The sequence below is a fragment of the Perca flavescens genome, chromosome 8 (assembly GCF_004354835.1).
Source record: "Perca flavescens isolate YP-PL-M2 chromosome 8, PFLA_1.0, whole genome shotgun sequence".
NCBI classification, from domain to species: domain Eukaryota; kingdom Metazoa; phylum Chordata; class Actinopteri; order Perciformes; family Percidae; genus Perca; species Perca flavescens.
This window is the reverse complement of record NC_041338.1, coordinates 26,160,180-26,182,227: the sequence shown is the minus strand read 5'-3', so window position 1 is coordinate 26,182,227 and position 22,048 is coordinate 26,160,180. Positions and strand designations below refer to the sequence as shown.

Sequence of the window (22,048 nt, the reverse complement as noted above, 5' to 3'; positions counted from 1 at the left end):
GATTAAAAAGTGACATTAAAAACAGAAGACAACTTACATTTTGCAAAATGTAGAGAGTTTTGACATCCAAACCTGTGTGGAAAATTTAGTGATGAGTGTCACAATAGCCAATCTGATCCTCAAGTGTTATGTAAACACTGCTACTGTCGGAGGTGCATCACTACGCTTGCCTGCATAAACGCACACCTGCATGTGTGACAAGGCCTGAGGTCACCTCTAACTTCTTTGTTTTTTCACCAACCATTCACTGATAAAATCAAACTACTCAGCATCAGTAGGAGCACAGTGCGGCATGATTACTGTAGCCGCAGGCAGCTTAAAGAACAAGATGATCCATTAATCACACTGACAGGAACACTGAGGTAAATGCCACAGACTTGGCAGGCTGCCATTGGAACAAAGCAGCAAAAAGAAAGAGCTTGGTTTCTACACTGAAAGAGATGACGGGAAAGAGAAGGATTTGGAGGGTGCTCTTTTTGCTGTGCCAGTTGCAGGTGAGTGTTCAAATTTGGAGTAATTCTCTTTCTTCAGTCAACAGATTTTTTGGCTCAATACAACTTGCACCATTCCTGCACCTTCCTCCCACCTTTATATAATTTCTTTAATGTTTATTATTTGTCACTAGATATAAAGTGTATATATATATATATATATACATATATATATATATGTATATATATATATATATATATATATTTCATTTTTATGAATATGAATATATTTAATGTATTGTTTAAAATCTTTACTCTGACTAAACAGCTCTTAGTGTATTGATAAATTCTGTTTTTGAGCACTATAAACAAAGTAAAAATATGATTATTATTATCATTGAAATATGAAACATTTCAGCTTCCTACACCCAAAAGGTACTGTATTATATTAGTAGGCTTTAGGTATTTAAAAAAACATGTTATAATATTTGGTGATCTGTTTTTCAGTGTTTGGCCTTTCTGGCTGCAGCAGGATCTCAGCCATGCTGCTTGAATAACAGAATCAACTGCTCAAACAATGAAATACCAAGAAGCAAAAATCTAGAGGTAAATTTAGAGGTAATCTTAAACGTTGCTCATTGATTAGATTGCAATTATATATGTGACTTGACATTTTGAGTTCTGATTCAAATAGATAAACTCTGGCGTGGGCCTCGGGCAGCTCCCCACCGTTGAGTTTGCACACGTTCTGGCAGTTTGAAACGGATGAAGAGGGAGTGGGTTATTCCAGCAATTAACTTTCCAGAAAATGACAGGGGTCCATATCCCAAATTCATGGTGAAGGTAACTAAAGTAGTATTAAGCTAATGTAATTGTTTTGAATGCATATTCACTAAATGTATTTGCTGTGACTTAAGCTGCCTTGACTAAAATATCTGAATTATTGTGCTTTAGATAAAGTCCAACAATGAGGAAAAGGTGGCGATAACCTACAGAATCACTGGACCAGGGGCTGATCAGCCCCCTGAGGGTGTTTTTACTGTTGATCGGCGATCTGGGGTGCTGTATGTGACCCAGCCACTGGACAGGGAGAATACAGCCAAATACAGTGTAAGCAAAAACAAACAAAAAAATCTTACCTTTACAGTTAATTCCATAATTTATGTCTTTATCCTTATGCAATTACTGCTATTATAATATACACATTGTGTGTGTGTGTGTGTGTGTGTGTGTGTGTGTGTGTGTGTTACAGCTGTGGGCCCATGCACTGAATGAGGCCATTAGGGCTGAGGAGCCCATGGAGCTCATTATCAATGTCATTGACCAGAATGACAACGCTCCAAAATTCACTCAGAACCCTTTCTATGGCAGAGTGAGCGAAAGCGCTAACAGTGGTGAGAGAAGGATTCAGAAAACTTTACTTACTTACTAAAATGGGAATTTCAAGTCCTAATAGTATTGTATTAATGTCTTCAACAGGTGACTCAGTTTTAAAGATAACAGCAGTGGATAAAGATGACCCACAGACAAGCAATGCTATGATAAGGTATAGGATAAAGTCTCAGATGCCCAAAGAGGACACGTTTGCCATAAACCCAGTGAGTGGAAGGATCAGTGTAATGGCAGGCGGACTTGACAGAGAGGTAATATAATCACTATACTCCTCTTTCCAAAACTTTCTCATTTCCATTGTAACTCACTTTCCTGTGTCAGACTCACTCAGAGTACAAGTTGATCGTCGAAGCTGCTGACATGGATGGAGAGGGGCTAACAACCACATGCACTATTATCATTAGTGTCACTGACAGCAACGATAATGCTCCACAATTCACTGTCACATCTGTGAGTTAAAAATGCCTAAACCTTTCATAATAATGTTGAAATAAGTTTAATCTGTAATAGCGTTTTATACAGTTTAATGCTTTTCCCCAGATATCTACATCGGTCCCTGAGAATGAGGTTGGGGTGGAAGTAATACGACTAAAGGTCACTGACAAGGATGAGTTAGGATCTCCAAACGCCAACACCAAATACTCAATAATCAAAGGCAACAAGAGGGTAGACTTCAACATCACCACAGGCTCCAGTAAAATGGAGGGAATCCTCAAAACAGCAAAGGTTGGTAAACACTCAGGCTGTTAATAAGTCTTGTTGTTTTACTCAACATGCAGAGTACTTCATCCTTCCCTTCTTGCTCTCCATCACTTTGCAGGAGCTGGATTTTGAGAGCAATCCTGTCTTCACTCTGCTGGTGGTGGTGACGAATGAGGTGCCGTTTTCTGGATGGGTGTCAACCTCGACAGCCACCGTCAATGTAACAGTTGTGGACAAGAACGAACCTCCTGTTTTCAGTCCAGCCGAGATCCATGTAAGTATCTCAGAAGATGCGGAAACAGAGAGTTCTGTGGACGACCTCAGGGCGAAGGACCCAGACACAGCCAGGAAACAGTGTTAGGTAATAATAACACACTGTTAACACATGCCCACAGTATGTATGTAATGTGTTTATGTCATGTGCTCTATTCTGTTTTAATTCTAAACAGGTTGTGTCTCTTGATTTTTTCAGATATAAACTACATAATGACACTGCCAGGTGGCTGAGTATTGATAAAGACTCGGGATCAGTCAAAGTTAAAAGCAACATGGACAGAGAATCACACTATGTCAAAGACAGCAAATACACAGTTCTAGTGCTGGCTTATGACAATGGTACATTTATACTTTTGGTCTTACCTGACAACACTGTTACAACCTATCTTTCCCATTTGCCAAACAATGAGCTTTTTCTTTTTATTCTTCTAGATACCGTCCCAGCTACAGGGACAGGCACTCTGGTTGTGAGTTTATTAGATGTGAATGACCATCCTCCTGTGATCAAGCAGAAGAAAGCCAGCCTGTGCAATAGTGACCCTTTTCCTGCCCTGCTGGATATAGTGGACCCAGACGGACCTGGTCATGCTGGACTGTTTATTGTGGAGCTTCAAGGAGAGCACAAGATCAACTGGATTATTAGTACCAATTCCACAAGTAAGAGAGCTCATTAAAAGTAGAAATACACAGTGAATAAAATGTAGAAGTTGTCATTTAAATGTAAACTACTAATCTATTCTTGCAAAGTTGCAACATTTTAATCACATGCTGTATCATTTGAAAGTATAACAGTGATGTGCTAGAGGAAGTCCAACTCTCCACAACACACGTACATAAACAAATATTTACTCCAAACTCAAACCGAGCTCTCCTCAATGTCTTCTCAATGCTATGTTAATTCTGCATCTTTTTCCCCATTGCAGGCAATGTTGCAGCTCTGGCCCCCAAACGCGAGTTGTCACCTGGGGACTATTATGTGCTGTTGCGTATCTATGATGTTGGGATGATCTACCTAGACAGTACACTGGACGTAGAAGTGTGCCAATGTCAAGGGGCTGTCTCAACCTGCTTCATCCCACGTTCTGCCCCACATCTGCACATTTCTTCTCTCGCAACCTCAGTTCTTGGAGCAATTTTTGGTCTTCTGCGTACGTAGCAGGTCTTTTTTTATTCACCCGATGTCCGACATTTGTTCTGTCTTTAGTCGCTCAGTTATTTCTGTTGACCATAGTACTGCTCTTGCTGCTGCTGCTGCTGCTGAGAAGGAGCAGGAAATCGAAGAAGGATGTCCCTCTTTTTGTAGACGTACCCAGCGACCACATCTTCTGCTACAATGAGGAGGGAGGAGGTGAAGAGGACCGGGTATGAGCAGGAGTTTTTAATGCAGCTGTTGCAATCTGTGCTATCAGGTGTCTTGTTAGTTTTTCCAATAGTCAGGGAAACTAAGGCAGGCACACTAGACAGAAGAATGGCTGAACATCTACATCAGCAAAGCAACACAGACAATCTAATAAAGGAATGAATGTTGGCTGAAGGTGTTGAGTGATCCAATGATTAGCAGAGTACGGAAAGCTCAATGAGGGCAACAGGTAGGTGGAAGAGCAACAACCAGGTGTGGAGTAACCATATTAGGAGATACCATATAAGTGATGCAACATGAGAAAGATAAAACAGAGGAAGGAGAGGGTAAATCAGGTGAAATCATGACACAAACTGCAGACGTGCTGTGGTATACATTACATCACACTACCCCCCTCCTGTGAAACTTAAACCCTGAGTCACGCTAAAGTAAAAAACAAATGTTCTTGAGGCTACTCCATCTGTTTATGTCAGAGTTGTTCAGTGGGATATTCGCAAATGATTGTCCGTTTCCTCTTTTTTTTTTTTTTTTCTTTAGGAGTATGACCTGAGCCTGCTTCACAGACGGCTTGATAAACGCCCTGAAGTCTTCTGCACTGATGTGTTTCCTACTGTCCATAGCCGCCCACGCTACCGCCTACAACTCCAAGCCAATGACGAGACTGTCAAATTCATTGAGGATGTGAGTGATGTTGATTTGATACAAAAATATCTTTATATATAAGAATATAAGAGTGTAAAGATCTACATAAATGTATCAGTACAATATTCATTGTATGTTTGTGAGTGCTATAACTCAGTATGTAATATGTTTCCCCTGTAGAACCTGCATGCTGCAGACAGTGACCCCGAAGCTCCTCCTTATGACTCTCTTTTAGTGTTTGACTATGAGGGTGTTGGCTCAGAGGTGGGTTCATTCAGTTCAATGAACTTCTCAGACTCGGATGAGGAGCAGGACTTTCTGAGCCCGGCCCTCTGGGGACCACGTTTCAGCAGGTTGGCTGACCTGTACACTGGCTGGGTAGACAAGGACGAGGACGACACAGAAACACTGCCAGGAAAAACAGAATGGGTCTGACATGTCCCCATATGTATTTATAGATCTGCTAAATTTGTGTCCATCTGTCCAAGGTCCACAGAGTGCTGACCTCTTTCTGCTGCCCTCTATGGCTTTTTAGCTGAGATTCCATAGCATTCCTCCTGGCTTGTTCATTGCACTGACGTGTTGGAATTTGCAGGTAAACAATGACATTTACAAACCAAATAATATTTAATATGTGTCCTGAGCTGATGGTGATGAGGTCATGTTATTCAGGTTATATGGTTTCACTTGTTTCATGCCAAAACTTCATTGCACAAATAAAAGTATTTTTTCTGTAATGTCCACAACTTCAATCACAAGTGCTATTGGAATTTTAATTTATTTATTTTCATCTCATTCAAGTAAATTTGGGCAATAATTGAAGAAGTGAGTGTGAACAGCATTCGTGGTTGGAAGTTCAAAGCATTTAGCAGGCCTGTGGTGGAGCTCGTAGTTACAGGGGGCTAACATTAAACTCTACACATTTTATTTTTTATTTTACTTTCTCTATTTATCTGTACTGCTGTCCTTGTGGTGCTGCAAAAATTGAATTTCCCCTCTGAGGATCAATAAAGGTTTATCTTATCTTAGCATCTGTTAAGAGATTTTAAAATTTTTAAACTGCTCATATTATGCTTTCCTTCCCTTATTGTGTTATATATATTTTTGTTCACGTTATAGGTTTACAAAATGAAAAAAATAATATGAGCACTTTAAATTTAAAAGTGAAAGCAGCACTGTTGTCATACTCCTGGGGTATTAAAAAACTGCTGCACTTAAACTATTTGAATAATATCTCTCAGACAAAACATTCACAGTCAGTAGTGGAAACTCTTTTCTTTCACATTACCTGTGGAGTTCCTCAAGGCTCAATCATAGGTCCCATCCTATTTTCAATTTGCTCTTTATAGGTCATAAAAAACTGTAGGATCATTATCTCCTTTTGCTATGTGGATGAGACACTGTTACTGCATACAGTTCTAGCCTTGAACTTGCATTATTCTGCCATGTGGCTGAGTTGGTAAAGACAGGATCAGTCAAAGTTAAAAACAGCATTGACAGAGAATCACACTATGTCAAAGACAGCAAATAAACAATCCCAGTTCTGGCTTATGACAATGGTAAAGTTATTGTTTTGGGCTTATCTGTCAACATCACATTTCAAACCTGGACTTAACAATAAAACCTGTTTTCTTGGCTCAGCCGGGTTCGCTCAGTTCTATCAACTCCTCATACAAAGATGAGGACCAGGACTTTCGGTGCCTGAACCACTGGTGCTAAAGTCCTGAGGTGTGTGACCTCTTTTTGCATTCTGTGGCTTTTCCCAACCTTGGTTGTGGTATGAAGTGCTTTCTTGGCTTGTTTATCGAACTAGCTTGTTTACTTGACTCTTCAGGTAAACAATGACATTCAAAAACTAAATGATATTTAATAATATGCATGTCCCAAACTTACTGAACATCACATGCTCCACACGTGATTGTCTCCATGATGTCATATTATTGTTAAACTTCTTTTATGCCAGAATGAATCTGATTGCACAAACAAAAGTAAACATTGTTTACTCTGATGATTATGAACAGCTTCAGTCACTAATGGTACTGGAATTCTAGGTCATGGCTTATTCAAAGTTGATTTACATTAATGTAAAAGTGGACAATATTTGAAGTGATGGAGTTGGGTACTGTGTGTATCACAGGCAGCTTACTGCATTGGCAGGCCTGTGGTGGAGCTCATAGTTACAGGGCACTTACATCAGACCATGTCAGCATGTGTAAAGAATTTGAAACCAAGAATGGTGCAGTGATACCATTAATTTTGTAAAAATCATGGATTGGTGTGTATGCTGCTGGCTGGCTGATTTGACTCATATCTCTCAATTAAAACATCTAGACCTCAGTTTATTGTATTATAATTCTAATACTGTTTTGTTTTTACATACTTTTCTATGATATCTTATCCATATTATGCTTACCCTCATAACTATTACAGTTTTTTAGTCCAGCCTCCCTCAGCATCAATCCGTGGTTCACAACATGGTCCACTAGTGTGCCTCTACCTCTGGCTGGGCCTCTTCCTCTTCCTCTACCTCCTTTTCCTCCTCTGTGGATTCTCCCTCTCACTCTCATTCTTCTTCTTCTTCTTCTTCTGACTCCTTCCATTTTGGTTGAAGGCAGGTGAACTTACCTGCTGCATTTTATATAGTGCTTAAACCCGATTGGTGTGTCTACAATTTAGCAGTCATGTGTTTGCATACCTGGTGGCTGTGTTTAACCATTTGGTTCATGTGTGTTCATTTGAAAGCCTTTGCTTTGAAATTGCAAGGAAATGACATCATGATAAATTTCTGTGTCAAATGCATACAAGTGTGTTTAGTGTTTTGCAATCACTGTGTGTAATGTTTTGCAAAAAGTGTGAAGCTGACAATGTGCTTACAGTTGTGCAAATCTAGCCTAGTGTTTTGCTCCTTGACTGTAAGGTTTTGCTAATTGTGGGAATGTTTTAATTTTAGTGTGTAAGCAATTGTAAAAAACTGTAATATACATATATTTGTGTGTCTGTGGTCTGATTATAATTTTACATTTATTTGTAAACTTGGGGAAGTGTATGTATTTTATAAACTAGTATGTATTTTGATTGATGTACTATATGAACCTGAGGGTAAGGGCGCAGGATGTAATGAGTGTTATGTTTATCTATGAGAGTGGATCATGGAGTTAGGACACAAAGTATAATCTCGGCCTGTCTCTAAAATGAAACCAGTTCTCCTCACTGTAACGTTTGCCTACAAGCTGATAAGCTCCTTTAGTCACGGCCAATGATCTCCCTGTATCACTTCCTCAAGAGTGGACTTCAACCATTCATTATCATCCAACTCAAGTGAACTTTGACCCCCTGGATCTGCTGCTACACTGAGGAATAATAGCTCCAGTGAGAAAACAATCTGTTTAAATGTTTCATGTTTCAGCTAGATGACATTTTCTGTTGATATGAGGTCCTGTGGATAAATGAGGGAAAGCTTTACAACATTTGGTGGAAGGTAAGTTGGCACTAAATCAAGTGTGAAATCTGAATCAAATGTGTGTGTGTGTGTGTTTGTGTTTGACTGATTTTTTTCCAGCATTCATTCCCCCACTCCTACAAGTTTACGTTTTTCTTCTACAACAGATGACGCAGAACATGTTCCAGGAGGGGTTGTACCAGGTGTTTTTTAAGGAGACACCGTCAACTCGCCCACTGAGCCAGGTTACCAATCATAGTGAGCTAATCAATGGCAGGATTTATCGTTGGTTTGGGACTGTGGTTAATACCAGACTTTTAGTCACTGGGGTGAGATGCTACTTTCTTGTGCTCGTCCAAAGCATTGGTTAACATAGCTTTTAAGCTTTTTGAGCTATTAAACTGTCTGCCTGCTTCATACCATGTGTTTCCCCTCAGGTGGTGCAGATCCTCAGTGCCTTAGCTTGCATACTAGCCACAGTCACCCATTCATGTGTGAGCTACAACTGCTCTGTCTCCATGACAACACCCGTTTGGTCAGGCCTATTTGTGAGTTCACATCTGCTGCCATTGAGAGAGAGAGAGTGAGAGAGAGAGAGAGAAATATTGGGTCATAACTGTTTGTGTTGTTACAGTATGTGGCTGCTGGGTGTCTGGCAATGGAGGTTCAAAGGAAAGCTAATAAATTAAAGGTAAATACTTAATGTGATCATTTCAAATTCAATTTTTTTTTTACGTACGTCAACTGCTGCCTCGCTTAATTTTGCATTAATCTTGAACAGATCATCACTCTGATGGGTCTGAACCTCTTTAGTCTACTGTTTGGCTTCTCTGCTCTCCTGGCCGACAGCCTCAGGTCTACGCAGCCTGTCGCACTCAACACACACCAACAGGTGATTCTGTAATTCATTTATAACGTGGAGACTGTGTGACTGTTTGTTTTTCTCAAGACATCCACCAATAAGCCTGGACAACACATTTCTATTCTAACCATCATAAAGTGTGTTTCAACTTACTTACTGAATGTGTAGAAATAAATGCTTTCTGAGCTGTGAGTGAACTGTCCTCCTTACTCACTCTCTCTCCCTCGCTCTCTCTCTCTCTCTCTCCACTCTTCCCACTAGCGTGTTGGTTCATATGTTGCAAAGGGGAGCTCCATAGCGTTTACTGTACAGTGTTTTCTGGCATCAGTCTACATACTTTTCCTGTCGTTGAGAGGACTGCGTCGCTACAGTCCTCCACAGATTCAGACCTACAGCCGCCTCTCCCAGGTAAATATAGTAGGGTAGGATGTATGGAGACATTGGTTTAACATTAACTTAGGTGCTTTGGTCATTTCCAGTTCGATAAAATGCTTTTTCCTTCAGGAATACAGTTTAACTCTGTCAGCTGATTTGCTTTGATGATGCCAAATGATAAAATGTTTTGTGGGAAGTTGTTCTCTGAGTACATTTCCAGTGAAATAAAATGTATATAAATGAGTATCAAATTTCAAAAGCAAAATATTCCAGTTTAGAGTGTCAGAGATTTAATGAGGTCTGAATGTTTTTTTGCTCTTCAGGATCCTGATGAAACCAACGGGCCTCTACTGGAACAGGTGGAATTCAGTCTGTGAAACTCAAAGACCTGAAAAGACACACTCCAGCTTGCACAGCGTAAACTCAGTTACTGTTGTTGATCAGGGTCTGTATGGTTTGTATAAACAGTTTGTGCAATCCTGATTGAGGAAATTGCTTTAGATATTGTGAAATCATATCATGCCACGATGCCTCAGTATCACTTCTCCTTTGAGATTCCCAAAAACCTAAAATTCACCATAAACAAAGTGCAACAGCAAAGTTAAAACTTACAAAAAATAAAGAGCATTTTAAAGTAATTGTGTAAATCACACACAACAATGACATGCAATCAAACAAATAAATGCATGTTTTTAACAGCTGAGCAATCTCATTATCTAACATTGTTAAAATGCATTACGGTTTTCCAATTTTCCCCATTTTCACAGATGCTGCTCTGTGGTCAGCACTAGAGGGCAGCATTGCCAGTGTTCTGTTGTGTTGCACAGTCTCATCCACAAATCGGCTCTCTGTTTAGTGTAAGAATTTTAGTTGCAAAATATAAAAATCAGTAAGAGTTGTCCGCTGACTGCACACCAAAGCGTATAGGTGCTGGACAGGGCAATGACATATATTGGAAAGAAGATGGCCGCACACTAAGCTGCATTGATTTAACTACACATGTTCGGACCACACTTGGTGTTAAAGGAATTCACTGTTTTAATCTAATGAGCATTGAGTATAAATAAATGTTCTGTTTTGGTAAGCTTGCATTGATCTCTTCAATTCTTAATTTGCACATTCACCTTTACCTTTACCCTAACCTCACCCAAAAACTAATTTTAACCCTAAAATCAAGTCTAAGCCCTAAAACTATAGCACGCACACACACACACACACACACACACACACACACACACACACACACACACACACACACACACACACACACAAGCAGACTTGTAGTGTGAGAGTGAAAAAAAAATCACAGAGGAGCTAGTTTCTCACGGCATGTCTGGATAACAGCTTCCAGCTGTTGCCTGGTTGGGAGAGCTGCTATGGGAACACACCGAGTACAAAGAGAAACATGGGATTCATTAGTAAATGGACACAGAAGGAGAAAAGAAAGCAGGATGACGAGTTTGGATGTCCTCACAGACCCTGACAACTGATTCCTCTGATAGAAACCACTTTTCTATGTGGTGAGGTATCAAAACTACTGTTTGCGCGTGTGTTTGTAGTCTGTGTAGCTGGTGTTTCATGATATGAGTGTACATGTTCAGTTGTACAAACAATCTATTTGTTCAGATGTCTGAATCTCCTACAAGTACACTTGAATGGGTCCACGTTGCATTTACAGAGTACACAAAGAGAGAGAGGGAGAGAGATGGTTCACTGTGATCAGAGGTAGCAGCCAATCACGTGACATAGTGGCCTGCAAATCAAAAGCAACAAAATGTGTAAAATAAAGCCTGCCATTTGTGCAGCTGTTTAATCTCGTGGTCTGCGGTTGGGGGATGAGTAATATCGTGGAGCGTATCTTCCCTTTGACTCCACAGGAAATCCTTCCTCTCCTTCTCTTGGGAGGCCAGAGACTGAGGCCTGGATGTGATGACAAGAGAGTGAGTGTGTCCGGAGGAGAGGAAGTGGCGACTACATGAGGGGATTCCCTTTGATAAGTCTGACTGATACCCTGACCTTTCAGCAGAATGGCCCAGGAGGATTTGATATGAGCCACCTTGGGAGTGAGTGACTAAATAACGTGATGTTTTTCATTTTTAAAAATGGAAAAGAGAACAAACAAAACAGACAAAGGCATGATCTTGAGAACATTCATCAATAATTTATTTTTCTTACTCTCAAGAACCCCCACCGCTTCTCCTCTTGAAAATTCATCATCAATTTCCAACAACACAGTTTTGAAAAATGTAAAGTTACTATACAAATTTTTAATAGAAAAAAGAATAAATTAACTGTGGAATTACATATGTTTTAATCAATTCCACATTTTTTTCTACAACACCTTTAATGTATTGTTACAGTTGAACAGAACTGATAAAATCAAGTTACATGCTCTATTGTCTGGTAGGGGAAGTGTTCTACTATTAAACTGTCTGTTAAAATAAGCTTCATTTTGCACATCTGGTAATTGAATCTATTGATAATGATGAAGATGTCTAGATCCTACGTGACAAAGCAGTAACTGGTCATTTTGTAGCACCTGAAAGGGTTGTTACAATGTCAGAACAAAAAGAAGAAAAAAAAACAATACTGGTTCGTATAAAATGGAACATTGTTAGAACAATGACGTGAATGTTAAAAACCCCACACAACCTTACAGTGCCCCTCCGTACATACAGGAAAAGACTGATAAAAGAGTTAGTTAATTTTTCTTGGAGTATTACAAAAACCTTATACATTTCTATGGAGCACAGCAAATATGGTGTGTTTGGAGCTACAGAGGGAAGGGACGTCACACTTTGTCACATCGGGCTCAGAGGTCAGAGATCACCACAACTTTCTGGGGTCGAGGAAACACTATTGAGCAACACGTGCCAATGTTAGCGAACAGAAGTCGAATGCTGAATGTCTTTGGGTTGTTTTTTTGTTTGTTTTTTCTTTTCAGCGGATCTGCAGGGCATGCATGGGATCGTGTCTTTAGCAAGCTAGAGTCATTCATTCCTGTGATGGTAACCAGATAGTGCTGGTTTCAATCCTGGGGAAAGACCGATCAAGTGTGACCAGGCATGGGTGGATAACTCTTGGAGAACCAACCATGCAGGGAGTGGGTTGAACCTTCTTATTTCAATAGTCTAGAAAGTGGCAGATTACAACAACTTGTGTCAGTGCATGAAGGAAACACAACACTATGAGGGACAGGGTGAGATGCGTACCATTCCTCCCATGCCATACAACATGATACACCATTTATCCAGACATAATGGTGCTATAAGAACAACAACAAAAACACATCCACTTCTCTATCACTAAGATGTAGAATCTGTCATAATCTTAGTAAAATGAACATCTGATTCATTCAGAGTTTGAGCAACAATGAAAAAAAATGATTCTTAACATAAACTCTGGTTCGGAGAAGATGAGGGAAATTGATCGAAATATAGCTAAAACATGCAGAGTTCGACTTCCTTACAAAACCAGGTGTGCTTTTCTAACCCTTTTCCGAATATCTGATTATCGATTGGGATGTGTAAGATAATAATTCTCACCAATTTGAGAGGGTTAAAGAATTGTTTGTTTTAGTTCTGGCTATGGCTTCAAAGAGTACTATCATGTGACACCTTGTCCGTGGTTCTGGATTTTCTAGTTTCCCGTTATGCACTTTGATATATAACTCATTGTTAAAATATTGAGAGTGGAAAATGAGAACACACTTATTGTAGGTCCAGCCCTCATAGACACTGTTAATGTTGTGCTTTTCAAAGTACATTTGAAGAATTCCTACTGCTGTATACTTGGTGCCAAATCATCGAGAAGTCTGTTATAGACTGTGGGGATTAACTGTTTGTAGCTTGAATGAGTGGCTGTTCCAGTGCTGAATTACAGTACAAATGTAAAGCACCAACATGTTTGGCACTGATAAACTATAACATTGCATGCCTATAATATGATGTGTTGTGACTGTCAGTGTGTGCGCTCTAGCCGACGTTGAGTTCAGACTGTCTGTGCACCGTCAGGATGCTCCTGTCACGCTGAAGAGATGGTCAGAAAGATGAGAAAGCACAATGCCACTAAAACGGGACCGACAGATACTCAGTGTGGTGAGATCCGGTATAGAGCCAAGACCAGCGGAGAAGAAGAGACACTTGTGACAGAAAAGATGATTCACTACAGAGATGTATCACTGAAAAAAAAAACTCAATATCAAACACAAGTAACGCCAACAGATGTCAACAGCTAGAAATCTTTTACTTTCAGGGGTGAAAATGAAAAATGGGAAAAGGCAGAATCAGGATCAAATGTTGCAGTAATTGTGGACTAAACATGTGGACGTTGAAATCTTGAAAAGACCAAAGACATTAAATTATCATGATTGATGAAGTCACTTAAAATAAGCATAGATTAATGCCAAACCCAATAACCACAACTGCAAATTCTCCCCATGATGTACTTATGATCTTTTTACTCCAAGCATCACAAGGCAGAGAACACAGCAAAATACCTGCTTCAATTCACTCCGTTGATTTAAACCAGTTCATATACTTGAACAATGTTTGTTATTGCTATAGTCCTCATCGATATCCCAGATAGAGTCCCATAAACCGTCCTGATATTGTCACTGTGAATGCACTCACATACAGTTGACTTTTCTGCAGGGACCCCAGCCCAGTGTGACCAGGTAATCCAGTAAATTGTCTTTGGTTGTGGGTTAAACTGAGAGGAGTTGAATTTGTCATCTAAATGTTTGTTAATCCAGATTTTTTTTTTGAAAAGTCTGTGTAGTCTTTTCTCTTCTTATAAATATGCTGGGACAAATAAACAAAAAAGACAAACACCATTAATAGCAATAATGAAATGCAACACAGTTCATTTAGGCCTGGGGATGGGTTTTAAACTGGTGGCTCAAATCCAGCAGGTATCCTCTGATTGGGTGGCAGTGCACTGGAGTTAGTTTAGGTCGGGGGACCAAAGATAAGATATGAAACACATCCTGGAATCGCCGATGTTGGTTCTGTTGAGTTTGAGTTGTATGTTTGATATTTTTCTGTGCTCTCTCTTCCCATCGCTCCTTTCCCCCTTTGCTTGTGTGCTGAGGTGTGAGTAAAGAACTGGCTCTGTGGTGCTGGCTGTATAGCAACAGTTCAACAGCTGAGGTGGCACTTTCTCAGTCTGTCCTGTGAAATCGGCCCTTATCAGAGCGCAGCAAGTGTGTCCCTGTCCAGCTGAGCTGTGATAGAGGGGCATAATAAAGAGGTGGTGGGATGGATGGAGGGCAGGATTTAGGGAGGATAGAGGCTCATGTCCAGTACCCCCAGTCCGGTCAGGGCAGGGCAGAGGCAGTAGGAGAGGGCAATGGGACTTTTCTGGGCCCTATAAGAAGGTCTCAGACCAGGGTTCCAGGTTTGGCCTTATCGTGTCCGTACCACTGCACATCTGCCAGCTCTGAACACAGAGGGCTGCTGAGAAAACAGCTGTCACTGAAAGACCTGCAGAGGAAGGCACAGACCACGAGGAGAGTGACTTCAGAGAGGAGCGTTTTATCTCAAAAGGTACATTTATCAAACATGTAATAGATACTGTCATCTACATGGTTTCAAGTGTTTACCTGCTCTTGAGATTGTTTGTTTGTTAAAGAATGTTCTCTGTTACAACACATACAGCACATGGTTATGTATTTCTATTAGTAAATCCTGTAAGGTGTCGGTGTTGGTGTCAGATCACAGAGCAGAGCACATGCAGAGATGAGATACAGATACAGCCAAAGAAGGAGTACATGACACAGATACCACCACCGTCAAAGAGCATGAAATTGTCCACATTCCCCATTGCTAGCCCCCCACATTTGATGATTAAAGTTACTAGTAATGTGGCATGAGTGCCTCATACGTTTAGAATTGTGCACGGAGTAGATTTCTATAAATAAAAGTCTGATTGTGAGTATATTCGGCACTGCTGTCACATTACATATATTTTTTGCTTCAAGGTTATTTTCGCTCTGTTAGGCTGCTGCTGTGTTTTCTGAACAGTACACTGTAGGTTTAGACCAGTGAGAGGCCGAGACCACAGACAGTACCTCTATGCATCAGAGCTGGGCTGAGGGGGAGACTGACAGACGTCCTCAGTAGGAGAGCTGTCTGCTGTGCCTCTAAACCAGGAGAGAGGACACACACACAAGGAAAGGAGGGTTAGTGCAGACAGAGGGAGACGAGGAAGAAATGACAAATATTAGGTTATAAGAGAAATCTCCATGACGAAAAAGATGACAGGAAAAAAGAGTGACGAAACAAGGAGCGACGATGCGGTGAGGGAATCAATAACACAAACAGCAGAATAGAGTGAAAAGTCAAGAGTGAGTGACATCATTTGAGTATAGATGTTAAACACCAAATCACATAAAATCATTCGAAAGGATTAGTTCCACAGTGTGAAACATCAGCTGACAGTCAAAGGGTGTGAGGAGGTTAGACTGAGGTTTGGATAAAGATGGAGAGAAAGAAGCTAAGCAGCCAAGATGCAGTTTGTCTTAAATAAATTCATATTCGGCTTCAAACATCTTGATACCCCGGGTCTGCTGCTGCTGCTGCTGCTGTGTGTGTGTGTGTGTGTGTCTCTTACCCACTCTGCCAGTTGAGGATGTGCTGTGGGCTACAGGGGGGTGTGGGTGTTGGTGTGGCTGCGTGTTCGCTGGAGGGCGTCATACTCCTCTGGCTGTGAGGGGATGCAGCTATGGGGGAAACTGACAGTTAGTCAAATGGGATACAACACATGCAGCATGAGACAGAGGAACACAAGAAACAAATACACACACACACACACACACACACACACACACACACACAACAGAGGCTACAGTGAGGTGAGTGGCAAAGGAATTTCAACTATGCTTCCCATATGGGGGGTTCAGGGGAATGTGGCCTCAGAGCCACTAAGCTCATTTGGCCCAGGGGTCATGTTTGACTAAGGTCACATGACACTAGGGACACAAGCCTCGTTGGCGCAGTAGGCAGCGCGTCAGTCTCATAATCTGAAGGTCGTGAGTTCGAGCCTCACACGGGGCATTGTGTTTTCCTATCTCCGTTATTTGTCAAAACAAAGTATGTCAGTAAAGAAGCCCTGTACTACTAGACTTGTTCAACACACACTTATGATGAATCCAATTTCACTTCCAGCACATGACATATACATCAATCAACCATGCCATTTATAATTTCTTAAACTGACATCAAGAATAATCAGAATTACCACTTTGCGGTTGTATGTATCAACCAGTCCGGTTGCAATTCACATCCGTTTGTCCAGACTCATATAATATATGCAGTGAAGACGTGGATGCTTCACACAAATGTTCAAACCGGCAGCACAGAAGATCTATGCCACCACAGTTTCAAGATTAGTGTCAGCAATTCAGTTCCCTACCACCGACCATGGTCACACTCTCCCCTTCTGTTCCTCAGTTATTGCGTGAAATAATGGCCAGAAAAGCATTTCTGCATAACATTATGATGTCAAAGTAAAGTTGACGTTTGACCTTTTAGATACAAAATGTCATAATTTCATCCTTTTATCCTATCAAGACATTTGTGTGACATGTTGTCATGATTAGCGTAGGAATGCTTTTGAACGTACACATGAAGTTCCTTCCCGAGGCTGTTTTGCAGCGGCACCGCCCAAGATGATTGGGATCGTGATTAAAGAAATGCCAATAAACCAGAGCTCCTCCGCTGTGGAGGAAGGTCTGGCAATGCGAGACGACAGTGACCTTGACCTTTAACCTTGGATCTCCAAAATCTAATCAGTTCATCCTTGAGTCCAAGTGGATGTCTGTGCCCAATGTGAAGAAATTCCCTCCACACCGATTATGCATTGATTGATTTTCATCCAAGTAAGAAACAAATGGGGCCATCTACAATACAGGATGAGAATCCTTAGGTTGAGATGAGAGGCTTTGATGCGAATGTTAGGTGACCAAAGTCTGCGAGGGTTCATTCCACAAGTCCAGAATGTGTTTCTTTTAGATACACTTTGTATTAATTTAGAGTTAAAAAAATAAATGTTAAATTGTTGAGTTAAACTCCATTGGTGCTTCTGTCTCAATTTAGTTTTAGTGCCCACGGCAGCTGTCGCGGTACAGATCCATTTTTGCGACACGGCCGAAGCGTGGTGTCGCGACGTCATGCATCCATGGTTGATGCTCCACGCCCCTGACCGGCAGCTGATTGGACCAACGTGTCACGTGGGTCTGGCTGCTCGAGAATTTCTAGCCACTGTCATGGCGGCGTGGATGGAATGCAATCTCATATTTTACAAAAATAGCTCACCGAAACGTGTTTCTGAAAACATTTTAAGCGAGAAATAGGCCATGCAGTTGCTGAATCTGTCTTCATTTCAGATTGACAAAGATTTTCGTCTACATCTACTGGATAGTCGCGTCGCAAACGGAAAGATCCCTTCCCGGGATGGTTTGCGGGGGCGTTAATGTCACTTGACGTTGACGTCACCCATAGGAACAAAGTGGAGTGCGGCGCGACAGAAGCGTCACACGGACAAATGGATCAACACTGTCAGAGCCTCGTTGGCGCAGTAGGCAGCGCGTCAGTCTCATAATCTGAAGGTTGTGAGTTCGAGCCTCACACGGGGCATTGTGTTTTCTCAACTTGACAATTAACTATCTAAAACGTAAAATGATAATTCTGAGATGGTGTTTAATATGAATAAATAAAGATCACCCACCTGGTGAGCCCTTGGCGAGTGTCCCTACTCTACTCCCTCGACCATGTCCCAGAGTGCCTTGCTGTGACCCTGTCTCAGAGGAGGTAGATCCCGAGTGTGAGTGACTCCTCTCCTTCAGGCTCCCTGAGGACCTCTGGTACCAGCACCGCAGCTCTTCAGACACTGCTGCTCGCCCCCCTGCTCCGCTTCCACCACCCTCTCGCCCCAATGACGGTGTCCGTACGATCTGAGAGCGCGACGGCGTGAGTCGGCCGCTCCCCTCTCCTCCCTCGTCTCCCCCCCAGGCCTCCTTGTACAGTCCCCCGGCTGTGTAGGAGCTGGAGGTCTTGAACTGGGCCTTGACGCTGTAGTGGCCCTCCTGATCGCTCTCCAGGCTGCGCACCACCACGGGGTTGGGGCTGCCCTCCACGTAAAGTGGGTACTCCTTGATGCGGTACTGGGAGGAGGGCTGGCTCTGGCTGTGGAGGTAGACTCCGTGGTGTCCCCCTCCCATCCCCCCTCCACCCGAGCCTCCACCAGAGCCGTTCTTAGCTGCCAGGTTTGGCATGGAACCGGAGTTAGAGGAACCCAGGTGACCTGCCGACCTGGAGAGAGAACAAAGGACAACGCATATATTAATCTCACTAAAGAACTTATATTGCCAAAAATGAGTTGTCCTGGTCTGTGTCTTTCACTGCATCTCCCTCCGTCCTTACCTGTGCCTTTGCCTCTGCCTCTGCCTGGCTTTGGAGGGTGAGTCCTCACCCAGAGTAGAGTAATTGGGGTTGCTGCCAGGGCCCCCAGAGGGGTAGTAATGCTCTGAGCTGCTTTGGCTGGTGCAGGATGAGCAGTCGTCCAGTGGGTCAGAGCCATTGGAGTTGCGTCCTGGGACCAAGAAAAAGTCAGGGCTGCCCAGTGTGCCCAGGGTGTGCGGGTGTGCGTCGGGGTCGGGCGCCAACAGTTTGCCCTGGGACTCGAGGCTTGAGCTGCGGTTCCTAAAGTGCTGAGCGAGGCTGTGCAGACGTGTGGGACTGATGTCCACTGACCTGTGAGATGCAGAATCACAAAAAAAAGTTAAATATTGTATCTGAGCTGGAACACATCTGCAGAATTAATGGAATGGTGGATTTATTTATTTTTTACATGAAACGCTAGAGGAAAGTAAACCCTGTAACACCATTCCTGTTGGGGCACAAATGGTACCCACATATGAGAGTTTTAAAGACTTGCCATTACTAGCCATTTTTATAGTTACATATAACCTGTTATAGGAGATTAGGTCTTAAATAAACAGTAAAAAATTGAAGGTATAAAGACTGACCTAGTGGAATGTACATAGTGTGGGGTCCTGGTCCTCAGGTCCGGGGTTGACGGCATGCTGGACTGAGAGTTCCAGTGAGGGAGGCTCCTGATGGGGCTACTCTGCAGAGAGTTACTACCCCCTGCTTCTGCACTGCCAGAGCTTGGGAAACGCCTGTGACTTGACAAAGAGGCAAATAAGCACAATTTTATCATGAATGTTATTACGTATATACTCCTTTCACCTGTAGGCAACCTATGTATGATCTATCTATCTACTGAACCCACATTTGAGGCATTCATTTTAAGACTATTGTCCCAAGCTGTGACCCAAGTCTGAAATTGTAGTTCCACACACATTACTGTTCATTTTGACTGGATTGCTTATATTTGAGATGACTAAACAACATCTTAAATGCACTTGTGGTTGTTTAACGCTTGATTACAATAATTCTGGACAGCACACACACACACACACACACACACACACACACACACACACACACACACACACACACACACACACACACACACACACACACACACATTAATATACAGTAGCTCTTTTCTAAAGCTAGTTAAGATAAACTCCCTCATACCTGGAATGAGAGGAGCGTTTCTTGACTTTTTCATAGGGCTCATCCAGTGACGATTCACTCCACATTTTGGGTTTGATTGGTGATTTATCGTAGTCAGGGCGTGAGTAGTGCAGGTGTCGCAGACCATCCAGGGACTGCGGTGGAGGGGGCCGACTGTGAGATGGTGGTCGAGGAGGGAGGCCCTTATGAGGTGATGCTACTGGAGAGAAGGTTGGAGTACCTGTAACTTGAGGATCATCTGAAATAGAGGAATCATTGTATTAAGTTGGAGCAATTGAGATAGTTTAATATTTCATTAAATCATGAGAAAAAAAGCACAAGAATCAGCGAGTTATTGTTAAAATCTTGCAGAGTAATGTGGACAGAGGACAGAGACTCACCATCATCCAAGACCAGTGCGTCAGACAATGAACTGTCTTCAGAACCAATATTGGCCTCTATAGAACAGAGAAACAAGGACAAGAGGTTAGAGATTGTACAATTACAAAATCAAAAAGCTATAAAGCCTGATGTTTACAAACTTTTGATGTATCAAAAAAGCAGAACTTGTCAAGCTTAACTATCCAAGCTGTGTGTGGTGGCAACTACAGCTAATAGAAATAAAAAAATATGAAAACAATTTAATTTCCCTGTAGAAAATAGGAGTATATTGGTACCCTCTATGATAAGCGATGCTCTCTGCGTAGGCTTCTTGCCAGAGCGGACCCGGTACTCATTGATAGAGTTCTCAATTTCCTGGAGCTTCTTCAGTGCGTTCAGATAAGAAGTCTTCCTCTGTTTCTTCAGCTTCTTACTGCTCACGTGGGGATCACTGGCAAGACGCCTGGCTGCCTCTGTAATCTGGGACTGAATAGCAAACTCCCGCTCCAAACGCTCCAGTTCCTCTTCCTGGGATAAGCACACATACACAAACATGAGTGCAAACTCTGAGCAACACAAGCGCAGACACTGGATTCGCTCACAGTTTTAGCAACAGAAAACTCGGTACAATCCAAAAACAACAAGGGTTAGTTTGCAGACGCGTAGTCAGACTGTAACTCTCCCATGCAACGTATTTGGTTAGACACACACACACAAAGCCTTGCCAGAGAAAACACACTGCGGAAATCATTTATCTGTGCTGCAGCTCCGCATTTTCTCACCACTGTTGATGTCTAAGTCTATTGAGACACTCTGTCCCCCAATAATAACACCTCTCCATCAATCCATCCTACCCTCCTCTACATTTCTCCTGAGATTTCTGGAGCAGTGACTATTAGGTGAAGTAAGTTAAACATTCTCTGTCATGCTGCAAATGTATTAGAATCAGAATATGGCATATTGCATGTCTTCTGCACTGCAAAATGTGTCTACTGTACAATTTACTGTACATATACTGCAATATATGGTGTGGTATATTGTTGTAGTATAGTAGAAACCTGTAAATGTGACCATAGACAAGGAAATAAGCTTATGGCAATCATATGTCCTATATGTGAGAACACACATGATTTCACTTGACAGCGATGATGTATTCACTTGGGTCAACATCTTACTGGACTACCTCAGTTCTGAGGAATCCCTCGCTCTAACAATCCCTTCACACTACTGCCAGAGCGGCTTCTGTTAGTGTGTGTGTGTGTGTGTGTGTGTGTGTGTGTGTGTTTAAGGTGTTCAGTGTAAATTAAGAAACATCTTTCTGCTTGCAAGGCAGTTGTGTGATATTTTGTCCCTGGATTCTTTTATAAGCATACAACCTCAGCAAAACACGCCTGCACACATACAGGCGCGCACACACTCCTACTATCACCACTTCCTGTGGCGAGAATGCTGCCAGACTATTTTTAGAAGTTCTGCTGCTCTGGAAAATCTACCCGTGGCACAAAAAGACAGAAAGACAAAGATGCAGTAACACTATTTTTACAAGGTCCAAGACGTCTTCGACTGTGGCGTTTCAGTGCTCTCTGTTGATGAGTTAACATATCA

The 22,048-nt window shown here is 42.0% G+C and overlaps 3 protein-coding genes and 2 non-coding genes across 14 annotated transcripts in view; 4 read left to right on the top strand and 1 right to left on the bottom strand.

The window, feature by feature from the left end:
- The first annotated feature begins 835 nt into the window (after nt 1-835).
- LOC114560085 (B-cadherin) lies at nt 836-5,404 on the top strand. The gene is made up of 14 exons (XM_028585239.1): nt 836-866; nt 1,168-1,274; nt 1,386-1,541; nt 1,684-1,825; nt 1,911-2,074; nt 2,145-2,273; nt 2,364-2,549; nt 2,644-2,879; nt 2,998-3,140; nt 3,234-3,458; nt 3,725-3,949; nt 4,033-4,163; nt 4,699-4,842; nt 4,984-5,404. Exons 1-14 carry the CDS (start codon nt 836-838, stop codon nt 5,236-5,238), a joined length of 2,274 nt encoding a protein of 757 aa, XP_028441040.1. The 3' UTR covers nt 5,239-5,404.
- A 1,508-nt stretch (nt 5,405-6,912) lies between these two features.
- Nucleotides 6,913-10,414, top strand: tmem253 (transmembrane protein 253). Its single transcript, XM_028585237.1, has 7 exons — nt 6,913-6,922; nt 8,387-8,571; nt 8,680-8,790; nt 8,877-8,933; nt 9,024-9,134; nt 9,366-9,512; nt 9,803-10,414. Exons 1-7 carry the CDS (start codon nt 6,913-6,915, stop codon nt 9,854-9,856), a joined length of 675 nt encoding a protein of 224 aa, XP_028441038.1. The 3' UTR covers nt 9,857-10,414.
- A 1,201-nt stretch (nt 10,415-11,615) lies between these two features.
- Nucleotides 11,616-22,048, bottom strand: part of frmd4a (FERM domain containing 4A) — a 103,179-nt gene continuing 92,746 nt past the window's right edge. For 6 of the 10 annotated variants that reach the window (XM_028584814.1, XM_028584810.1, XM_028584806.1 and 3 more), the window contains 8 exons: nt 20,740-20,971; nt 20,464-20,520; nt 20,084-20,321; nt 19,507-19,665; nt 18,902-19,231; nt 18,207-18,790; nt 16,092-16,200; nt 11,616-14,962 (listed from right to left, as the gene is read on the bottom strand). In XM_028584814.1, the coding sequence (XP_028440615.1) occupies nt 14,860-14,962; nt 16,092-16,200; nt 18,207-18,790; nt 18,902-19,231; nt 19,507-19,665; nt 20,084-20,321; nt 20,464-20,520; nt 20,740-20,971 (1,812 nt within the window). In that variant the 3' untranslated portion in view covers nt 11,616-14,859. Of the gene's footprint in view, nt 15,622-16,091; nt 16,201-18,206; nt 18,791-18,901; nt 19,232-19,506; nt 19,666-20,083; nt 20,322-20,463; nt 20,521-20,739; nt 20,972-22,048 lie in introns of all 10 variants that reach the window. The other 4 variants (XM_028584811.1, XM_028584816.1, XM_028584812.1 and 1 more) reach the window with 3 other exon arrangements.
- trnam-cau (transfer RNA methionine (anticodon CAU)) lies at nt 16,462-16,534 on the top strand. The gene has a single exon. It is a non-coding gene; the product is annotated as a tRNA-Met (tRNA).
- trnam-cau (transfer RNA methionine (anticodon CAU)) lies at nt 18,043-18,115 on the top strand. The gene has a single exon. It is a non-coding gene; the product is annotated as a tRNA-Met (tRNA).

Bases quoted from the DNA above. Each gene is read 5' to 3' on its own strand.
- LOC114560085 (XM_028585239.1), top strand. From the start codon at position 836: ATGAAACATTTCAGCTTCCTACACCCAAAAG. The intron at 3,950-4,032 runs GTACGTAGCAGG...TGTTGACCATAG, and splicing joins AGCAATTTTTGGTCTTCTGC to TACTGCTCTTGCTGCTGCTG. The intron at 4,843-4,983 runs GTGAGTGATGTT...TTTCCCCTGTAG, and splicing joins CTGTCAAATTCATTGAGGAT to AACCTGCATGCTGCAGACAG.
- tmem253 (XM_028585237.1), top strand. The intron at 8,934-9,023 runs GTAAATACTTAA...AATCTTGAACAG, and splicing joins GGAAAGCTAATAAATTAAAG to ATCATCACTCTGATGGGTCT. The intron at 9,513-9,802 runs GTAAATATAGTA...TTTGCTCTTCAG, and splicing joins CCTACAGCCGCCTCTCCCAG to GATCCTGATGAAACCAACGG.